Below are 18,237 nucleotides of genomic sequence, written 5' to 3'. Positions count from 1 at the left end.
GGAAGCGGGCTAACTTGTTAGGAGGAGGATGAAAATACACACCCCTGAGTCCTGAGTTCGATCCCCGGCTGGGCAGATTAAGATTTTCTTAATTAGTCCAGGTCTGGCTGGTGGGAGGCTTCGGCCATGGCTAGTACCACCCTACCGGCAAAGACGTACCGCCAAGCGATTTAGCGTTCCGGTACGATGTCGTGTAGAAACCGAAAGGAGGTGTGGATTTTTATTTACTTCCTAACAAATTAGCCCGCTTCCATCTTAGACTGCATCATCACTTACCAGCAGGTGAGATTGCAGTCAAGGGCTAACTTGTAAAGAATAAAAAAAACAAGTGTATTTAAGTTAAAGCTGGCTACGCGGATGTCGCGACGCACTTACATTGAGGCCCATGACGGCAGCAAGTTTGAGCAGGCGCGGCGCCTCGGCCACAGGGTCGCAGCCGAACTTGATCCCGAGCGGGCACTGCGCGGATGTCGCGTCGCAGCGGATGCGGATCACCAGCCTGTATACACAAAGCAACAATAAGGGCTGGTTTAACCCGCTGCGGAACGAGGTCTATTGACCTAGTATAATAGCAGCAAAAAAAAGAATTCTAGCGTCTTCCAGCGTTACGAGGTCGATAAACCTCGTTCCACTCCACAGAAAGTTTTAGTACGAACTCAAAAAACCTCGTACCTCACCAGAGCAAAGTACAAAGAAATCAGTGTTGCAGCGAACGTGTTAATAATCTTCTGATACCAAAGAGTTTGATAGCTCTCTATATAGATAGAGCCTGAAACGACAAAGACAACATGTAAATAATGTTGTCTTTGTCGTTTGACATGAAGTAATTAAGTGACGAAACTTAAGATCAGACTATCCAACACTTATCAGAGGGTGGAAGGTAGGAAAGTGGACCCTTAATATTACGTTTAAACATATACACAATAAAGATCGATATTGTAGTCTATAGATACCCACTAGAAACAGCATTCAAAAGGAAAGGGGGACCAATTGCTATTAGGATTATAACTAGATAAAAAAATTATTCTATCGGGAAGGTAAATGAATTCGATATTAACCAGATAAAGGGCGTCATGTGTAAAAGCCTTGACATGTATTTCATTGCGAACTAAGGTAGGTCTTAAGTTACAACGTCGAAGGTCAGCTGGACCAACGGATTTGTGACGCTGTTTGATTGTACTGAATTCCCCGATATTTTTTTTATTCGAAACTCACTAAAAAACCAAGACGAAAGGCTTCAAACGGTGGTGTGTTGCCAGTGATATATAGATCTGGGACTTGGTCCCTTAATATGGGCTTTATAGCTCAGAATCACATAGCGGACGATGGAGCGAAATATGCTTGGAGTACCCCTCAGTGATCAAATCAGAAATGAGATTTGTAGGAGAAACCAACTTACCAAGATAGCTTAACAAGTCGCAAAGCCATGTCGCAAGTGGCAGTGGAGAGGGCACATAGTTTGAAGAGCCGATGGGCATTAGGGTCACAAGTTACTAGAATGGCAACCCCTCACCAGATGGACTGATAACATAAAACGTGTTGCAGGAAAACGCTAGCAGATGGCTCTGAGGACTTTGCTCAGCTGTGGACGTCTATTGGCTGATATGGATGATTTTGATGATGATGACTCACTGTGCGTGCGGCATGTACTGCTTGGTCTTCAGCAGCTCGGTCTCAGAGTCGAAGGTCATCGTGATGACGCCGGCTGCGCTCGCGTAGCGGATATGTGACGCGGGTTTGGCGGGGTTGGCAAAGATTATACGACTGTGGAGGAGAAATGCGTCATTATTAACCAATTAACAAGCTTCTGTGTAGGTTGAATATAGGTAACAATACAAAAGGCAGTTTTCCTTAAAACAATACAAAGGACGAGGTTAGAGCGTCAATAGCCCAACGGTATTAGCGGTCGGACTCATCGCCGAAGGGTGGTGGTTCAATCTCCGCCCCGTTGGACTATTGTCGTATCCACTCCTAATACAGTATTTCCCGACTAGTCCGAGGGGAATAGGAATATTGGTTATATTTAAAAGATAAGGCAAATATTCCTATTTAAAAAAATAAGGATGAAGCTCACGCGTGCACCAGGTCTATTACACATATCCTGTTGCTGTCACTGTCCCATTAAGGCGAGATCGGAGTTTCATTTGTGCCGACTGGGCACAGTTAAACTCACCAGTGTCAAGTATATGGAGAAGGCATGAAGAAGATTGTTGGGTGAAGGCTGACAAGTTAAATCTAGTGTAGTAATTGCATAACTTGATTGGATCGGTTTGACAACAAATATATTCCATTAAAGTTGTCAAACTGACAGTGTTCCAAATGACTTGACATTTATTTCACGTAAGATTCAGATTCAGAACTGTCAAACGGATCAATCAAGTTTCGCAATTTCCCATCTGTGAGCTGTTCCATCCTCCTATCTAAATTTAACCCTCAACTCTACTTTGGCAGAACATTTACACTCGCTCAAACTACGATGATAATGCACCCTCATTAAATAGCATTGTCAACAACAACACAGCACTCACTCGGGGCGCACGCCCAGGCCCGTGACCAGCTGTATCTCGGCCTTGGAGGCGCAGTCGAAGCCCGCGCCCAGCGCCGCCAGCGTGCTCACCAGCAGCTTGTCGTCGTTACACTTCACCGCTGGGGACAACAACATCACACGCGTCACACAGTGAATCTTCCGACATACCATGGTGAGATAGATACCCATCACTTTTCAGTATCAGTGACGTCATTTTAAATCAAATATGGCGAATTCCCTAAAGATGGCGACTCAAGTTATATTTTGTGGATTCGGGTATTGAATTAAAGGGAATTTATTTACTATTTACTAAAAGAAAAGGTAATCAAAGTAATATCCTTATAACCAAACTGGATTATTGAATCCTCGCCCTCGTGGTACAGCTAGTACGCTACGAAGATGCATTGCATTTGGCGAAATGCACAACTGTAATGTTTTTGTATTGTACTTGTACTTTGTAGTGTACGCGAAATATCCTTATTAAAAATGGCAAAATTTTGTCGCCCATAGCTTTTTAGTTGTAGTGAAGTTGCTACGTGTAGGGGTGGAAGAAGTAAGTAAGAACGGCTCCGCTAGTGTTCTAGTAACCAAGGGCACTCACCATAGAACGGCTCAACGCGCGGCATCAGCTCCTTCCAGTGGCGGTAGCGCGCCACCACCTCCCCCAGGTCCATTACGTAGAAGGGGTCCTCTTGGACGCCATCTTCCACGATGTCGCGGATCACGCGCTCAGCACTCCAGCTGCCCTCCATCACCACCACGCGCGGCTCCTCCTCCACGACCCTCATCGCGACGGGGATCTTGACGGATTTCCCGTTCACTTGACTTGAGATTCAGACCTGATTAAACCAAGTTCACTTTAATAAAATGTCATTAAGGTTCTGTGAGAATGATCCTCAATGCTTGGTGGTGGAGCGTCCAGGAAAATTCTACAGCAATGCTTATTTTTGTCGATTCCGAAATATTGGGTTTTTGATAAAAAGCTAAAAGTTTGTGCTCCTACCATAAAGGTACGACCTATAGACCTATAGACAATCCTATCCTATAGACAACTATGCGTTTTAGCCTGTGGTGGTTTTTGGAGATAGCAAGTTTCAACTGTCTATGTTTTTATATTTCTAAAGTATCACAAATCATGTCTACAGTCTTTTCTCTCTCAACCCTTCAACCCTTTGCTAAAGACTCCGTGTTTTTCAAAAGGTCAAAACAAAGTGATGATAATGTCCCAAATATGATTTCTCAATTTATTTTAATATTCATCTTTTTTTGGTTCCTTGAGTTTCTGAGGTGTCACCTATGTGTTGATAAGTCAATTTCATTAAGATTTGTGTAGGAGAGAACTCACCCTGCTCGGCTGGGCTGGGCGCTAGTCAGGCGGCTGGCTCGTAGTCCTCCGACGAACCCGTAGCCTCGGCGGACGCCGAGGCCGAGTCAATCGGCTATGCTGCGCGAGGGGGGGCGTGCGGCGGTGCGGAGGGGGGCGGTGTCAGGTGGTCTCGGGGCCCGGTGGCGGAGGCCCGATAGCGCTAGTCCACAAGTGTCAGCTGCCAGAACAGTTGCATTGGATGACAAAAATTACGGTATTTTTTACATATTAAAAAATTTGGGGTTACAACAAATCTCGAACAGCATGGCAAAATAATTTTGTAAATTTTGTTTATTACCTTAAATTGCTATACATTTCAATAACTAACAACTAGCTACATTTACTATAGTCTAACGACATAACTGTACTGTCCCCCTCCCAGCCCTGTACGCGGTTAAAGACTTGATACAGGGTTGGGACTATGACGACAGCGTGTAGAGAAAAGTAGAAAGCGGGCTGGCAGTCCTCAGTTATCATACACCCTAGCCGTGATCAGTGGGGTAGAGGACTCAGTTATGCGGATTGCATATAGTACCAGATTCCTTTTTCATTCTTTATTGCGCGTGTTACCGCCCGCACCTTTCTCGCTCTCCTCTGACGTCAAAGCACACAGCCCTGTACCGATGGGGTTGTGGTCGAGAACACGGCTCTGCGCTGAGTCTCTAACATTTGTATAGAGAGCATGCACTCACGTGATCGGATGGGAGGTGTGTCAGCGGGCGGGTGCGCGCCGCAGCCAGGGCGGGTCGACGTTGAGCGCGCGGCGCCAGCAGCGCGGCGCGGGGCGCGGGCGGGGCGCGGGGGTCGGGCGAGCGCGTACGTGGCGCCCGGCACTGCCAGCTGCGCCGGACTCACCCGGTGCTCCCTGCGAAAAACATGACATACAGGACATGCGATCATTGCAAAAAACGTGAAGGCGTAAAATGCGTGCCAGCGCAACTTATCTCGTGAATATCAATTGACTCGATCAATTGAGGATGAACCGGAAATATCGCTATCTTTTTCGTCCTAATGAAACGAAAGAGAGAGCTATTTCCGGTTCGGTGCAATTGGTCGATTTGCCTTCAGGATATAATATCGTGGGCCGCATGTTAGGCTTACTGGTTGACGTTTTTATGGGCTCTGAGAGACAATGACCGGTTTGGAACTCTAATAGCTAGTTTTACAGTTTACGAGAAAAAACAACATAGTTGGACCATGCTGATTCAAAATGACACGTACATACAAAATTTTGCTCTAACTGATACTAATATGTGACATACTCGTAGAAAATCAATTTTTTTAACTTCCAAAACAAAATAATTATGTAGGTATACAAATATTTGCTTAACTATAATTTTCCTGATAGTACGTTTTTGCCATCAAAAAAGTGCTGCCTAGCTTCCATATATAAAAATAATATAAAATAATATATATAAAAATAATAAATAATTGGTCCTTCGAGCCGAATATTTATGACTATTATAACAAGTTTAGGTATTACATTTCAAATTCTACTAAAAAGTATTACTTTTAATTATAAAATTAATAGATAGTTGTAATTCATAGATAAGTCTAACAGTAATTAAACTTCTTTTAGATCTAGATATAATGTTTACAGCAACAGTAACTTTTGTAAATGGTCGTGTATAATACTCCAGTTTCCTACAGCTATTGTAGTTGTTGTGTTTCCATCCTATTGGCATCCACTTATCACATTATTGTAAATGCAAATTATTCTCGTTTGTCAAATCAGTAGTTCAAAGAGAATAATGCTACGAGTAGCTAGACCACTGTGTTACTTATTGACGCTCTTCGGTTTACGCTCACGATTGTTGGGAACTGTTAGTTTCGGCTTATCGGTGTTTATAAAAAAAAACACTTTATTAACTAAAACTGAACTTTATTATTTATAATTTAACTATAGTTCGACAACAAGCTCTATTACTTCGGATCACTATGTTTCGCGACTCGCGAGGACCTGCAAAGGGTCTATAGGCGGCTAGTATTACCAGGGGCTTAGCCTTGTTACTTAGTCCAGACCGGCGGGCATAAACCAGGTCCGTAGCTGGACAGCAATTCGGCTAATCACCAGAACGACTGAATGTTTAGAGGCAGAGCTACGGTTTATAAAGCATATATATTGCTGACAGAACATTTATATCTGTGTCACAGCTCTGCACTATGAATATAGAATTTAGGGATGTAACACCTCCCCTCTTTAAGACGAAGCATCATAGTAAGTAAGATGTGAGTAGAATATTACAATAGTGATCCAAGTATTACAATAGAAGAAATAGAAATGAAAATTAGGAATAACATAATCATATTTTTTCTTTTCCTACATAGGTAATAATATTTAAGATAATACAATCACAAAGAAATAGAAAATAAAAAACTTACAAAATAACATTTTCTTATTATTACAAAAGAACCAGTGTATTAAAATAGCAAATAGTATATAGTAGACTTATGTAATAGTATAAACCAAACATGAAATGGCATTTAATAATTTAGTAACAGTATTAGTATAATAGTAATTATGGAAAAGTACTAAACATAACATTTCAATGTAAATTTCTCCTTAGGAAAGTAGGAGAGTTCTCTGAGCTACTATTGGATTCGAATGCTCTATTATGTGTTTCATAATCGGAACTAGTATTAATAGCTTGTATATTTTGATTAGGTTTAGTATAACAGCTATTAAAAATCTGAATACAGCAACCAGAACTAGAATCTAAACTATTATTACGCTTTCTTCGATTACAACATTTTTTATACATTTTGAAAGAAATATAGCATAATACGATTAAAGATACGAGAGTTGTACAAACACTGAAATAACTTCCATATTTAATATGGTAGGGTTTGTTTTCAATCTTTTCAATTTCATCGTTAACTTGATTTAATCTATGTGTAACGTAATGCAAAGAATCTAAGTTTATATGAGATAATTTAATTGGTGTTAGATATGGAAGCGTAGAATTTATTTTCTTTCTGGAACAGCAATCGTCATTTATAATGTTAAAGTTAGGAGTAGGCATATACAATGCAGTTTCGTATTCTACTGAAGGAGAGAATTGCAAGAGTTTATGAAAAGCTGTGCATCCTTTTGGAAGCTTGAGAATTCCTGTTCCAATTATATCATAGTCGTTAATACTATTGTTACATTTAACCGAGAGCTTAGCTATGTTGGATTGAACATATATCCATTTATTATTACTAATCGTTTGCCAAACGTCAATATCACTAACTACGTTTTTATAATCACATGTGTCCGGTATTTTATTTATGTAAGCACTTAGGATTTGCACTTCACACGTAGGATTTGCGACACTAGAATGCACATTGCCTAATTTGCACAGGCGATAGTTATTTGTTAGAGTTTTGCAATCACTGATCGAGTCTGTCATTGAATACAGTAATTTATCGTCTGTTATTGCCAAAAATTTAGCAGTAGGGTTGATCATAGCAAAGGAATGTGGGTTATTGATATCATGGGCAGTCGGAAGGGCATAGACATGGTACAAATTATATTCTTGTAAGAGAACAAGAGGAATTTTAACAACAAATACTATTTTAGAGTCAGTGATGAAACTAGAAATTTGGGATATATCTAAAAGTATGTGCATATTTTCTAAATTCAAGGGTAAGGGAAAATTTTGGGGAACTTTATTTTTATTAGAGTTTAATTCATTATAAAGTTGCATAGGAGATAGTATAGAGGGATGGACAATGTTTTGTTTACCGAATAGGATTGCGTCAATGATATCCTTGAGGTTAAAATTTAAAGTCATTAATGAGCTTTCTAAAGCACTAAAGGTCATTGTGAGATGTGATGACGCTTCTAATTTATTTGTAGTTTGCAAAACGTTATCTAGGATTTTATCTAATTTTTCTATGTTACTATTAAGTATTTGCTCATTTTCATTTAGTTTCTGAATAGTATTGTTAAATGTACTAATAGTAGAAGAGATAACATGAATATTTTCTTTCATTAAAGATGCAAGATGTCTCTGGTCATCTTGAATTGCATTTATAGCATTAGTAAATATTTGAGCATCGTCTTCATCTAGGGATCCAAATAGTTGTTTAAGTATGGGTCCACCAAAACCGAACCATGAAGACCTTTTAGAACGACCTTTTTCCTGCGTAAGATGAGATAGAGATTGATAATTATTTTCAACATTTTTTAGAATTATTTCTAAAGGACTAAGTGTGTTAGAGCAATCGGACTGTATTTTAGCAGATTTATAACTATGGCAAGTTTCTTTTACGGTATATATAACATTTTTAATGTTTTCTACATGAGGTTTTATGTAAGATAAGTCAGTAAATGTAATAATATTCCAGAAGTTATTGTAGTATTTTAAGATTCCTAGATTATCGAAATATAGACCTGGGCTATCGACTATTGGCGTTATTAACTCGGTTGTGGCGATGGTGCCTGGCGCGATGACCCTGGAAGAGAATTATCGTGGGCTAGTTTAATTTGATCGAAGTGGTAACGGATCTTACGTCTATTAATTTGAATGGTGACGTTATTATTATCATGGGTTTCTATGATTTTAAAAGGACCTTTCCAGACTGGGGAGAGAGCTTTACGTAATCTGTGATGTTCTCTTATGTAGACCATATCTCCAACATTATAGGTTTTTTCTTTAGCATGTTGATCATAATAACGTTTTGATCTTTCTTTACTTCTAAGTATATTTTCGCTAGCTAAATTTCTAGTGGTATTCAATTTATGTTTTAGATTTTTGATGTAATCAGGATAAGTGGCTGTGGGACTTATGTCGTAGATAGAGCTAGGTAAATAGGGCTTACAACCAAATAGAAGTTCATGAGGACTAAAGTTTGTAGTGGTATGTGTCGTACTATTATAGGAAATAAGAGCAGTGGGAAGATATTTATGCCAATTGTCTTGTTCCTTGTTAACAAACGATTTTAAATATTCTTTAAGCGTGCAATGGCTTCTCTCTAGGGAGCCGTTAGTTTGGGGATGATAAATGGTCGAAAATAAATGTTTAATCTTAAAAAGAGATGCCACTTGTTTGTATATGTCAGCTATAAAGTGAACTCCTTGATCGGAGAGAATTGTTCGAGGAATACCGAAATGAGAGATAAATTTAACTAAGCATTCCGAAGTTTGTTCAGCCGTGGCTTGTACTATAGGATAGGCCATTGAATATTTTGTTAAATCGTCTTGGAATGTTACAATATATTTGAATCCTTGGGGTCCAGATTCAGGCAGAGGACCCACTACGTCTGTAAATAGTCTTTGAAGAGGTTCCTGAGAAGTAGAAGTAATTTCCATAGGAGCTTTATTAATTGCTCTTAATGCTTTGTTTTTCTGGCACTGAGAACAATTTTTAACGTAGACTTCTATGTCCTTTTTCATGCCTTTCCAATAATACACATCTTTAAGTTTGTTGTACATACGGTTTGAGCCAATATGTCCTCCGATTGGAGTATCATGATTATCTTTCAATATTATGGGAATTTCGTTAGGAGTAGGATACTTAATTTTATTATGATATATATTTATTTTAATTTTAGTGTTGTGAAAAATAAATGCTATGATTTCGTAAATTAGTAAAAACCTGAGTTTATCATAAGGATTATCAAAATCAGAGATAGAAATTTCTGTAACTTGTGGATAAAATATTATTAAATGATTACGTAATTCTTTTAGAACCTTGAATATATCTCTGTAGGTGGCTGAGTCATAGTAGTGAGTTTTAGTGAATAGATGGAAGTAGGTTTTGTTGTTAGTAGAAGACACTGTTAGACTATTCAATTCTCTTTCGGACATTTCAAATTCATTTCTGTTTTCTAATGTGCTAAGTATGTTATCACAATATGGGTTGGAAGTATCTAAATCGATAGAGGTAGGATAGGCGATATAAGTACATGCTGTTTCGAGTAGGCTTTGATTTGTTTCTGTAATTTGTGTATCATGTAGCATAGGACTGGAACGTGATTTGATAAAGGATTCATAAGTCAAGTTGTCTGTTGGGTCAATATCATCAATGGTATGTATAGGAGGTCGAGATAAGGCATCGGCATTATTATTGATTTTGCCTGGTTTGTAAATAATTTCATAATCATAATCTTCTAGTTTTAGACGCCATCTTACTAGTTTACTACTAGGATCCTTACAGTTCATAAGCCATATTAGTGGTCGATGATCAGTTACGATTTTTATTTTCCTACCATAAAGATAAGGTCTAAAAGTTTTAGTACCAAATAGTATTCCTAGTAATTCCTTTTCTGTAGTACTATAATTACCTTCGGCTTTATTAAGAGTCCTAGATGCGAATGCGATAGGAAGGTCACTACCTATTTCACCCTGGGAAAGTACGGCACCCAAAGCGTAATTTGATGAGTCTGTAGTCAAGATAAAGGTTTTCGAAAAATCAGGATATTGAAGGATTGGTGCATTAGTAAGCATGGTTTTAAGAGTATTGAATGCGTCTTCCTGTTGTTGTGACCAAATGAATTCAACATCTTTTCGTAAGAGACTGGTTAAGGGTTTAGTAATTTTAGAGAAGTTGTTAATAAATTTACGATAATAACCTGCGAGACCTAAGAAGCTTTTTATATTTTTAGGTGTTCTGGGAGTAGGGTATGAAGCTACAGCTTTAACTTTATCGGGATTAGGAGAAACTCCTTTGTCTGAAATGATATGACCAAGGTAAGCTACTTCCTTTCTAAGGAATTCGCATTTATCTGGCTGTAGTTTGAGATTATGTTGCCTAAGGGCATTAAAAACTAATTTGAGTTTACTGATATGGCTTTGAAGATCGTGAGAATAAATTATAACATCGTCTAGATAAATGAAACAATGTATTCCTTGGAGGCCAGAAAGTACAGTATTCATGAGACGTTGAAATGTGGCAGGGGCGTTTTTTAGTCCAAAAGGCATTCGGGTATATTCGTAGTGATTGTTATTCGCTGAAAATGCAGTTTTTGGAGAATCTTCTTCATTCATGGGAATCTGATGGAATCCAGAGGCTAGGTCTAATGTGGAAAAATATTTACTGTGTCCTAATTGATCCAGTATTTCGGTGATATTAGGGATAGGGTAAGCATCGCCTACAGTGATGTCATTTAATTTCCTATAGTCAACGACAATACGCCATTTCTTTTGGCCAGAAGCATCGAGTTTCTTAGGAACGATCCATATTGGAAAAGACCATGGAGAATTAGAAGGCTTTATAATTTTCTGATCTAGCATTTTTTGAATCTGTTTGTTAACTTCCTCTTTATGGCATTCTGGATACCTGTAGCTTTTGACATGAATGGGCTGAGAAGAAGTAGTTTTAATTTCGTGACGTAGAGTGTTAGTATGAGAAAGGATATCGCCATTAAGATAAAATAGGTCGGAATACTCTTGACAAAGGTTTAGGAGTGCTTTTGACTCTTCTGAGTTTAAGTGAGATGACCTGATTTGACTTCTAACTTCTTTATTACGATCTGAAAATTTTGAGAGTGAATTTACATTAACATTGTTAATAAAGTTAGTCTCTATTTCCTGGAATGTATCGCAGGGATGAAGTTCGACGCAAAAGGTTTGAATTTTGACTTCTGTATTTGTCGTATTTAATATAGAAACGTTTACATGATTATTAGGCTTTACTGTAGTCAAGCAACTGGACAAGTATACTCCTTTTTGAATTTGCGATTTTTCAATGTAGCCAGTTTTTATTTCTGGATTGATGACATTGCATTCTATCATCATTTCACATCGGGCAGGTATTAAATATTGAGGTTTTGTAAAAAAGATTTTGATTTGGTGTTGACCAATATGTAGAGCGTTTTTGCCATATTGTATAATGCAATTATTATTTTTCAAGAAATCGTTACCTATTATGCCATCGAAATTAAATCCAAGGGATTCAGATACAAGGTGGAATTTACTATAAATTGTTAGTAACTTTTCTAATCTAATATCTAGTTGAAAATGGCCAAAACTTTCTGAGTATTGGGCTGTTTCATCTATGCCTTTAAATTGAATTTTTTCGGATATGAGTTCAGGTTGTTTTGATAGCGAAGTCCTTTTGATTAAGGATATGCTTGATCTTGAATCTATTAAAAGTATTAACGGTTTACTTGAGTATTTTGAATGAACATAAATATGTGGTAAATGAACTTTATCATTATATTGAATTTTATAAATTGTTTCGGAGCTAGATTTTGCTATTATATTTTTCGTAGAAGTTTTACGGGTTTTGGTATAAATATTATTTTTCTTAGTATTTTTATGAGTGAGTTTAGAGGATTTAGTAGGTTCAATAGGCTGAGTAGATTCGATGGACGTTTTGGATATCGTGGGTTTGTTAGATACAGTGAAATTAGTAGATACAGTGGAATCAGTGGATACGGCGGAGTCAGTGAGTACATTAGAACTAGTAGATGCTGTGGAATTAGTAGAATCAGTGAATTCAGTAGAAATAGTAGAATCAGTGGATTTAGTAGAAATAGTAGAATCAGTGGATTTAGTAGGATTTTCACGGTCATGGGTTTGGGGCTGGTTACCCTGTTCGTTGGCGCGTGTAATAAATGTATTATTTTTTTCATAATTGACTGTATGATGAAAATAGGAATTAATATTATTCTTAGCGTCATTTTGTACCTGGGGTCCTGAGCGACGCAAACATGGAACCCTAATTAGTTTAAAAAAATTGTCCTCAGGTATGTTATGTGAGTTATTCTGGGGACTATTTTCGTAAAGATTATATACTTTATTATTCTGATTTTGAGGAATTTGGCGCTTGGCATGGTTGTATTGCCGTTTTCGGCATTGGCTTATATCGTGGCCTAAATTTCTGCAATATCTGCAAATTATTTCTTTAGGAGGTGGTGTTTGTGAATAATGAGTTATCTGTTTATCTTGCGCATGGTATGAGTTAGATTTATAAGGAAATGGTTTGGTTTGGTTTAAACTAGAAGAATGAGGAGTTGACGGAAAAGCGGCTTTATGCACAGATTGATTAAAATTGTTCGATCGGTTCGGCCTATGTTCTATGGGTCTCTTTGATGACTGGGCGAGATTGTAAAATTTTTCCTCTTGAATCGCTAGGTTAATAGCTTCCGCGAGGTTACAAGGGTCCCTACACCTAAGAATATTAGAAATATGGCTTGGTAAACCTAACAAAAAGGTGTGCAAGGCGAGATCTTCCGTGTCGGCAAGTCTCCCTTTTATTTCGCCAGGATCCTTAGTAGAATGGGAAATATCAGTTTGTAATCTGGTTAAGAATGTTTCGAGACGCAAACTGTATTCTAAGATGGTTTCATTTGGTTTCATCTTGCAGTTTTGGAGGTCTAAAAGTAGGTGGCTTCGGTGTTTAGTTTCACCAAAATTGGATTTTAAAAATTGTTTTAGCTCAAACCAATCATCAAACACCTTCAATGAGCAGGCTATTTCGGCTTTCCCTTCTAATTGTGAAAGAATATACTGGAAGAGGATGTTTGCATTTGTCGGATTTACTAAGCGAAGGGCGTTTTCAGAGTTTCTTATGAATGATGTTAGTTTGTTTCGATCACCGTCGAAAGGTTTTATGAATCGGGTTAAATCGCTAAAATTCATTCTAAGGGATTCTGCGGGGGAAATTTGGAGTGGAGCGGGTGTTTCTTCCCGTTTTGCCATAATAACTTAATATTTTACGCAATAACAGAAAATAAACCAGTGTAATAAAGTCAATGACTCGAAAAAATTACTCACAGTAGTACAAGAATCGGTGTCATTGATGAGTCGGCGAATTAATCGGAGCAGCGGCGCAGTGTGTTGCAACGCCGGGTGAGTCGATCTGGGTCGCGCGTGCAATCCCGCACGCCTCGTCGCGATGTAGGTGATGTTTCAGGAGTCTGGACCGCGTGGCAGCACCTCTCGGCTGGGCAGTGAACCCTCGGGAACGACAGGGTATGGCACGATGTGGTCTTATTGTCGGAGTAGCTGGGAGTCTGACTATCCGTCTGTCAGAGAGATCAGGAACGGCAGCAGGGCAGGCAGCTTGGCTCGGAGAACTATAGTTTCTGGACGTCGTCAGGAGTAGGCGTCCAACAGGAATAAATCCCGCTTTCTTCTGACACCAAATGTTAGTTTCGGCTTATCGGTGTTTATAAAAAAAAACACTTTATTAACTAAAACTGAACTTTATTATTTATAATTTAACTATAGTTCGACAACAAGCTCTATTACTTCGGATCACTATGTTTCGCGACTCGCGAGGACCTGCAAAGGGTCTATAGGCGGCTAGTATTACCAGGGGCTTAGCCTTGTTACTTAGTCCAGACCGGCGGGCATAAACCAGGTCCGTAGCTGGACAGCAATTCGGCTAATCACCAGAACCATAGATGATACATTATATATTGAGATAGATACGCAACTCTCATTTCGGTTTAAAAAAGTTATGTACCGTGATCACTAGATGGCGCATTCTAATTAGATTTATTAGCTACCCATAGATGGCGTTCTCTCTACGAGTACAATCTATATTTTAGTTGTATGACTATTGCTGTTTGTTTTCCTTAATTCTTATATAGGAATTATTAATGAAAAAAATTTAACATAAACATAATATTTACAAAATCACCTATTTCACTATATAATACTAATGTACCCAAATATTTAAAATAGCCAAATTTTATAAATATATAGAAATAAGGAAAACAAATTGCAATAATCCTTCAAATATTCAAGGATTTTTAATCAAAGAAAGAAAAGATGATACTTATTATTCAACGATTTATTTTTTCTTTTGTGATTATGAAAATATCTATGCACTTCAGCAGCCTGATAACATTAGTGCACCAACTATGAATATTGACGTTTATGATTATAAATAACCACTGATAAGGTCTAAACACTGGTCACCTTTAAGAATTCGTAAAATTGCTGGCGACATTTTCGCCACGCCGTTTCGCAACACACCGGGCCGCCTTCTGAGCATAATTCCGATGGTGGTCGAGCATGTTCCATGGTTAATTATTCACTATGCACACCAAATCCACAAGTAATACCCATTATAAACACTTATTTGTACCGATTACATCTTATTTTAATATTTTTCGTTCACCACTGTCACCATGTTTTAAATTAAACTCTGATCCCGATTGTGTGCTGACTTTTTATTGACATAACATAAACATCACTATAGCAACAACAGAAAAAAATCAAAGACAGCTAAACTGTCATATTTGAAACTATATTTTTTTAAACTTTCATAGTCTGAACAGGAGTGATTTTAATCAAATAATGTGCTTCATGCGTGCCATCTATATTGTGCCTGAGAAAACTTCGCTTAAGTTTTTGTACCGTGAGCGCTGGAGGGCAGCACTTCATACAAAATATTTTACGTAAGCGAACTGTGCGGAAGTTTCACCCCCATGACCAGAACGACTGAATGTTTAGAGGCAGAGCTACGGTTTATAAAGCATATATATTGCTGACAGAACATTTATATCTGTGTCACAGCTCTGCACTATGAATATAGAATTTAGGGATGTAACAGAACGTACAATTTGGCGTTCGAATACGTAACGAGGAAAATTAATTCCAATAAGTAGTTTCCAATAGCATTGGTAACTCAAAAATATTTGCTTATAGTAAATCACTTATTACTTTATGCAAATGTAGCGTATCTTTTATGCTTGACACAAACTCTATGGTTGCTATACCTTCCACATTTCTAAGAGACTTTCTTGGTGTAATACCATCAACTAGCCTAAGTTTACACTTTTTTTAAATGGTCTTAAATTGTTCACTATCGTTCTGATAGATTGAAAAAGAATGTATTATATTTTTTTGACACATGAATACATAAAAATTTTAATTTTAATTTTTTTTCGACAATACGAGTCAAAAAAGCGCTGTCGGCCATGATGGTCTATATTTTATCGTTTCTGACGTCACATAAACACTAAACCTTAACCAAACGGTTTAGTGTTGGTCAAAATTATTGGTTTGACGTTTATTCCTTTACTACATCAAATAACGATGTGACGTAACAAAATGGACGATAAAGTTTTTGACGTTTGGAAAAAAATTATAAAAAAGTTTCTTATGAACTTTTATTAGTGAATAACGATATGTTTCGAACCCTTATTATAAATTTGACATGAGTCAACTACCCTACCCAACTTCGGGCTGAGATATTCACTGAAAATTTCTTAGAAGGAAGAAAACCTCACTATGTTATAATTGAAAAGAATAGCCACATATTGTTATTTATACTCTTTTCAAAAGCTGGCAACACTTCGTGCAAGTATCCCGCCGACCCCTGACATTCGCGGAAGGTCACCCGGTCGGCCCTGAAAGCGCTGCAAATGTGCCCTGAATTATTGACGCCGTAATCAGAGCTTGTTATTTCGACACAATGATATGTGCACGCCATTTTATTTACCAATTCACTACAATTGTCTTCTAATATTTTAGAAATTACCTATTATAATAGAAAATGCTAAAAACATGTATTATGGAATAGGAAGTACGCGGATAAAACCACTCAGTTAGTTTAAAAAATTAAGTATTATGTATACATATATATATAAATACTAGCGGACGCCCGCGACTTCGTCCACGTGTTTCATGTGTTATCGCCGATCGACGACGACGACGAGCGACGTCATATCCGTCACAGACTACTATTTCCAACACTAAAGTTGGAGACGTCGCTCGATCTCGTGTTGGCTTCAGTGTGCTCGTGGTGTTCGAGCCGTCCACATTTCTTGTTGTGTAATTCTTTATGCGTTACTTGGGATAGGCGGGGAGAGTGACTTGAGTGGAAAAGGAGAGTGTTTGTATACAGTCAAAGGATCCTTTAACCCTACACACATCGTTCACAAGTACGTGACTCCACTCAAACTCATTCTCTGCCATTCTAGGGTCTTAGTTTGATTTGTTAATTAAGTTGTCCTGACAAGTGTTGTGAATGTTAACCTTTGTTCAACATTAGTTTTCTTACATTAGTAATCACTTTTGAGTCCTATAATAGAAGGTTCTTATGAGAGAAAAAAAATAAACAATCAAAGGGGTAGAGGTAGGGTAGTGGTAGTTGAAAGTTTACATCGAGTTTCATAACTCGTAGCTATACATAATTATGGAATTTAAATGCCATTTTTTTAACAATGGCAACAAAATCTCATCTTCGGGTAATTTTTTTAACTCTCTATATCTAAAATCCGTATTTGGATTTTTTTACGACAGTAGTTTAGCGCGGGTAGTAACCAAAACAACTTATTTTTATCTTAAAAACGATAACTTATTTGTCCTATGCACGATGTCGCTGAAAGAACAACATTTTCCGTATTTGTCCAAATACGAAATTTGATCACGTTTTTCTAATTTAATTTTCACTACTTTGTACATTTAATTTTCAATTAAAATAAATCATTGAATATTGTACTAAACCATTTTATTTTCTCGCAATCGTAGTGAAAAGCATAGTGTAACACGTGGGGCTAAACCCATTATAAACTCGGTTTCTATCTAGGCGGCCCTCGCCTTACGTCTCAGGCCCTAAAAATACCTCGTATATAATGGGTCTTTTTAGCCCCTTGTATAACAATCTACTGTTTTTCACTATTCTATATTGAAATTTTAAGCTTAGCTAGGAATCAAACCCGAAACTCTCCGTTATAAAGGAAGGCACTTCCAAGTTCCAACTACGCGAGAAAGGTCACCAAAAATTGAACTATTTAAGAGCCATTGCTGCGTTGTAGTAAACTCACGGACAAGGTCGGTGATACGTTTTGTTTGCTAGTGATTAAGTGGTACGTACGCTACTAAAATTGTACCTACTCGTATCTACGTACCACGCACCACGCCATGGAATAATTTCACTTCAGTTACGATCAATCATCATCATTAACAAGCCATATTCGGCTCACTGTTGAGCACGAACCTCCTCTCAGAACAAGAGGGGGTTAGGCCTTAGTCCACACCACTGGCATTTAATTTCTTAAAATGCACATAACTGAAAATTTTAAGGTGCATGCATGCCCTGGACCGGATTCAAACCTACGCTCTCTGAAAGCAGAGCCACTCAGCTCAGCTCTCTGAAGGAAGTCTTATCCACTGGGCTATCACATCTCATACAATCAATACTAATATTATAATGCTGAAGAGTTTGTTTGTATGGTTGAATGCGCTAATCTCAGGAATTACTGGTTGAAATTTTTGTGTTGGTTATTTTATTATTGTGTTGGACAGTGGCTATAAAGGTCATATAACATCACGCTACAACCAATACCGGAAAATCTACTGCTTTGAATCCCGGAAAAATCCAAGTTTTTCGTGGGATTTATTAAAAACAGAATACGCCCGATATTAGGTTTATAATTGTGAAATTAACTACAAAGT

At 37.8% G+C, this 18,237-nt stretch overlaps 2 protein-coding genes across 2 annotated transcripts in view; both read right to left on the bottom strand.

Moving 5' to 3' along the window:
* Nucleotides 1-18,237, bottom strand: part of LOC112054602 (ornithine decarboxylase 2-like) — a 36,682-nt gene that overhangs the window by 5,941 nt on the left and 12,504 nt on the right. The window contains exons 2-7 of the mRNA XM_052887231.1: nucleotides 4,586-4,758; nucleotides 3,873-4,071; nucleotides 3,129-3,366; nucleotides 2,529-2,646; nucleotides 1,633-1,764; nucleotides 376-499 (exon numbers count right to left, since the gene is read on the bottom strand). Of these exons, the coding sequence (XP_052743191.1) occupies nucleotides 376-499; nucleotides 1,633-1,764; nucleotides 2,529-2,646; nucleotides 3,129-3,315 (561 nt within the window). The 5' untranslated portion in view covers nucleotides 3,316-3,366; nucleotides 3,873-4,071; nucleotides 4,586-4,758. The remainder of the gene's footprint in view (nucleotides 1-375; nucleotides 500-1,632; nucleotides 1,765-2,528; nucleotides 2,647-3,128; nucleotides 3,367-3,872; nucleotides 4,072-4,585; nucleotides 4,759-18,237) is intronic.
* Nucleotides 5,474-16,379, bottom strand: LOC128199047 (uncharacterized). The gene is made up of 2 exons (XM_052887230.1): nucleotides 13,600-16,379; nucleotides 5,474-8,333 (listed from the first exon to the last, which is right to left on the bottom strand). The coding sequence occupies exons 1-2, from the start codon at nucleotides 13,620-13,622 to the stop codon at nucleotides 6,440-6,442; spliced, it is 1,917 nt and encodes a 638-aa protein (XP_052743190.1). The 5' UTR covers nucleotides 13,623-16,379; the 3' UTR covers nucleotides 5,474-6,439.

Source organism: Bicyclus anynana, chromosome 2, assembly GCF_947172395.1.
Source record: "Bicyclus anynana chromosome 2, ilBicAnyn1.1, whole genome shotgun sequence".
In the NCBI taxonomy this organism is placed as follows: Eukaryota; Metazoa; Arthropoda; class Insecta; order Lepidoptera; family Nymphalidae; genus Bicyclus; species Bicyclus anynana.
Note: the sequence above shows the minus strand (reverse complement) of the source record. Positions and strands in the feature narration are given on the sequence as shown.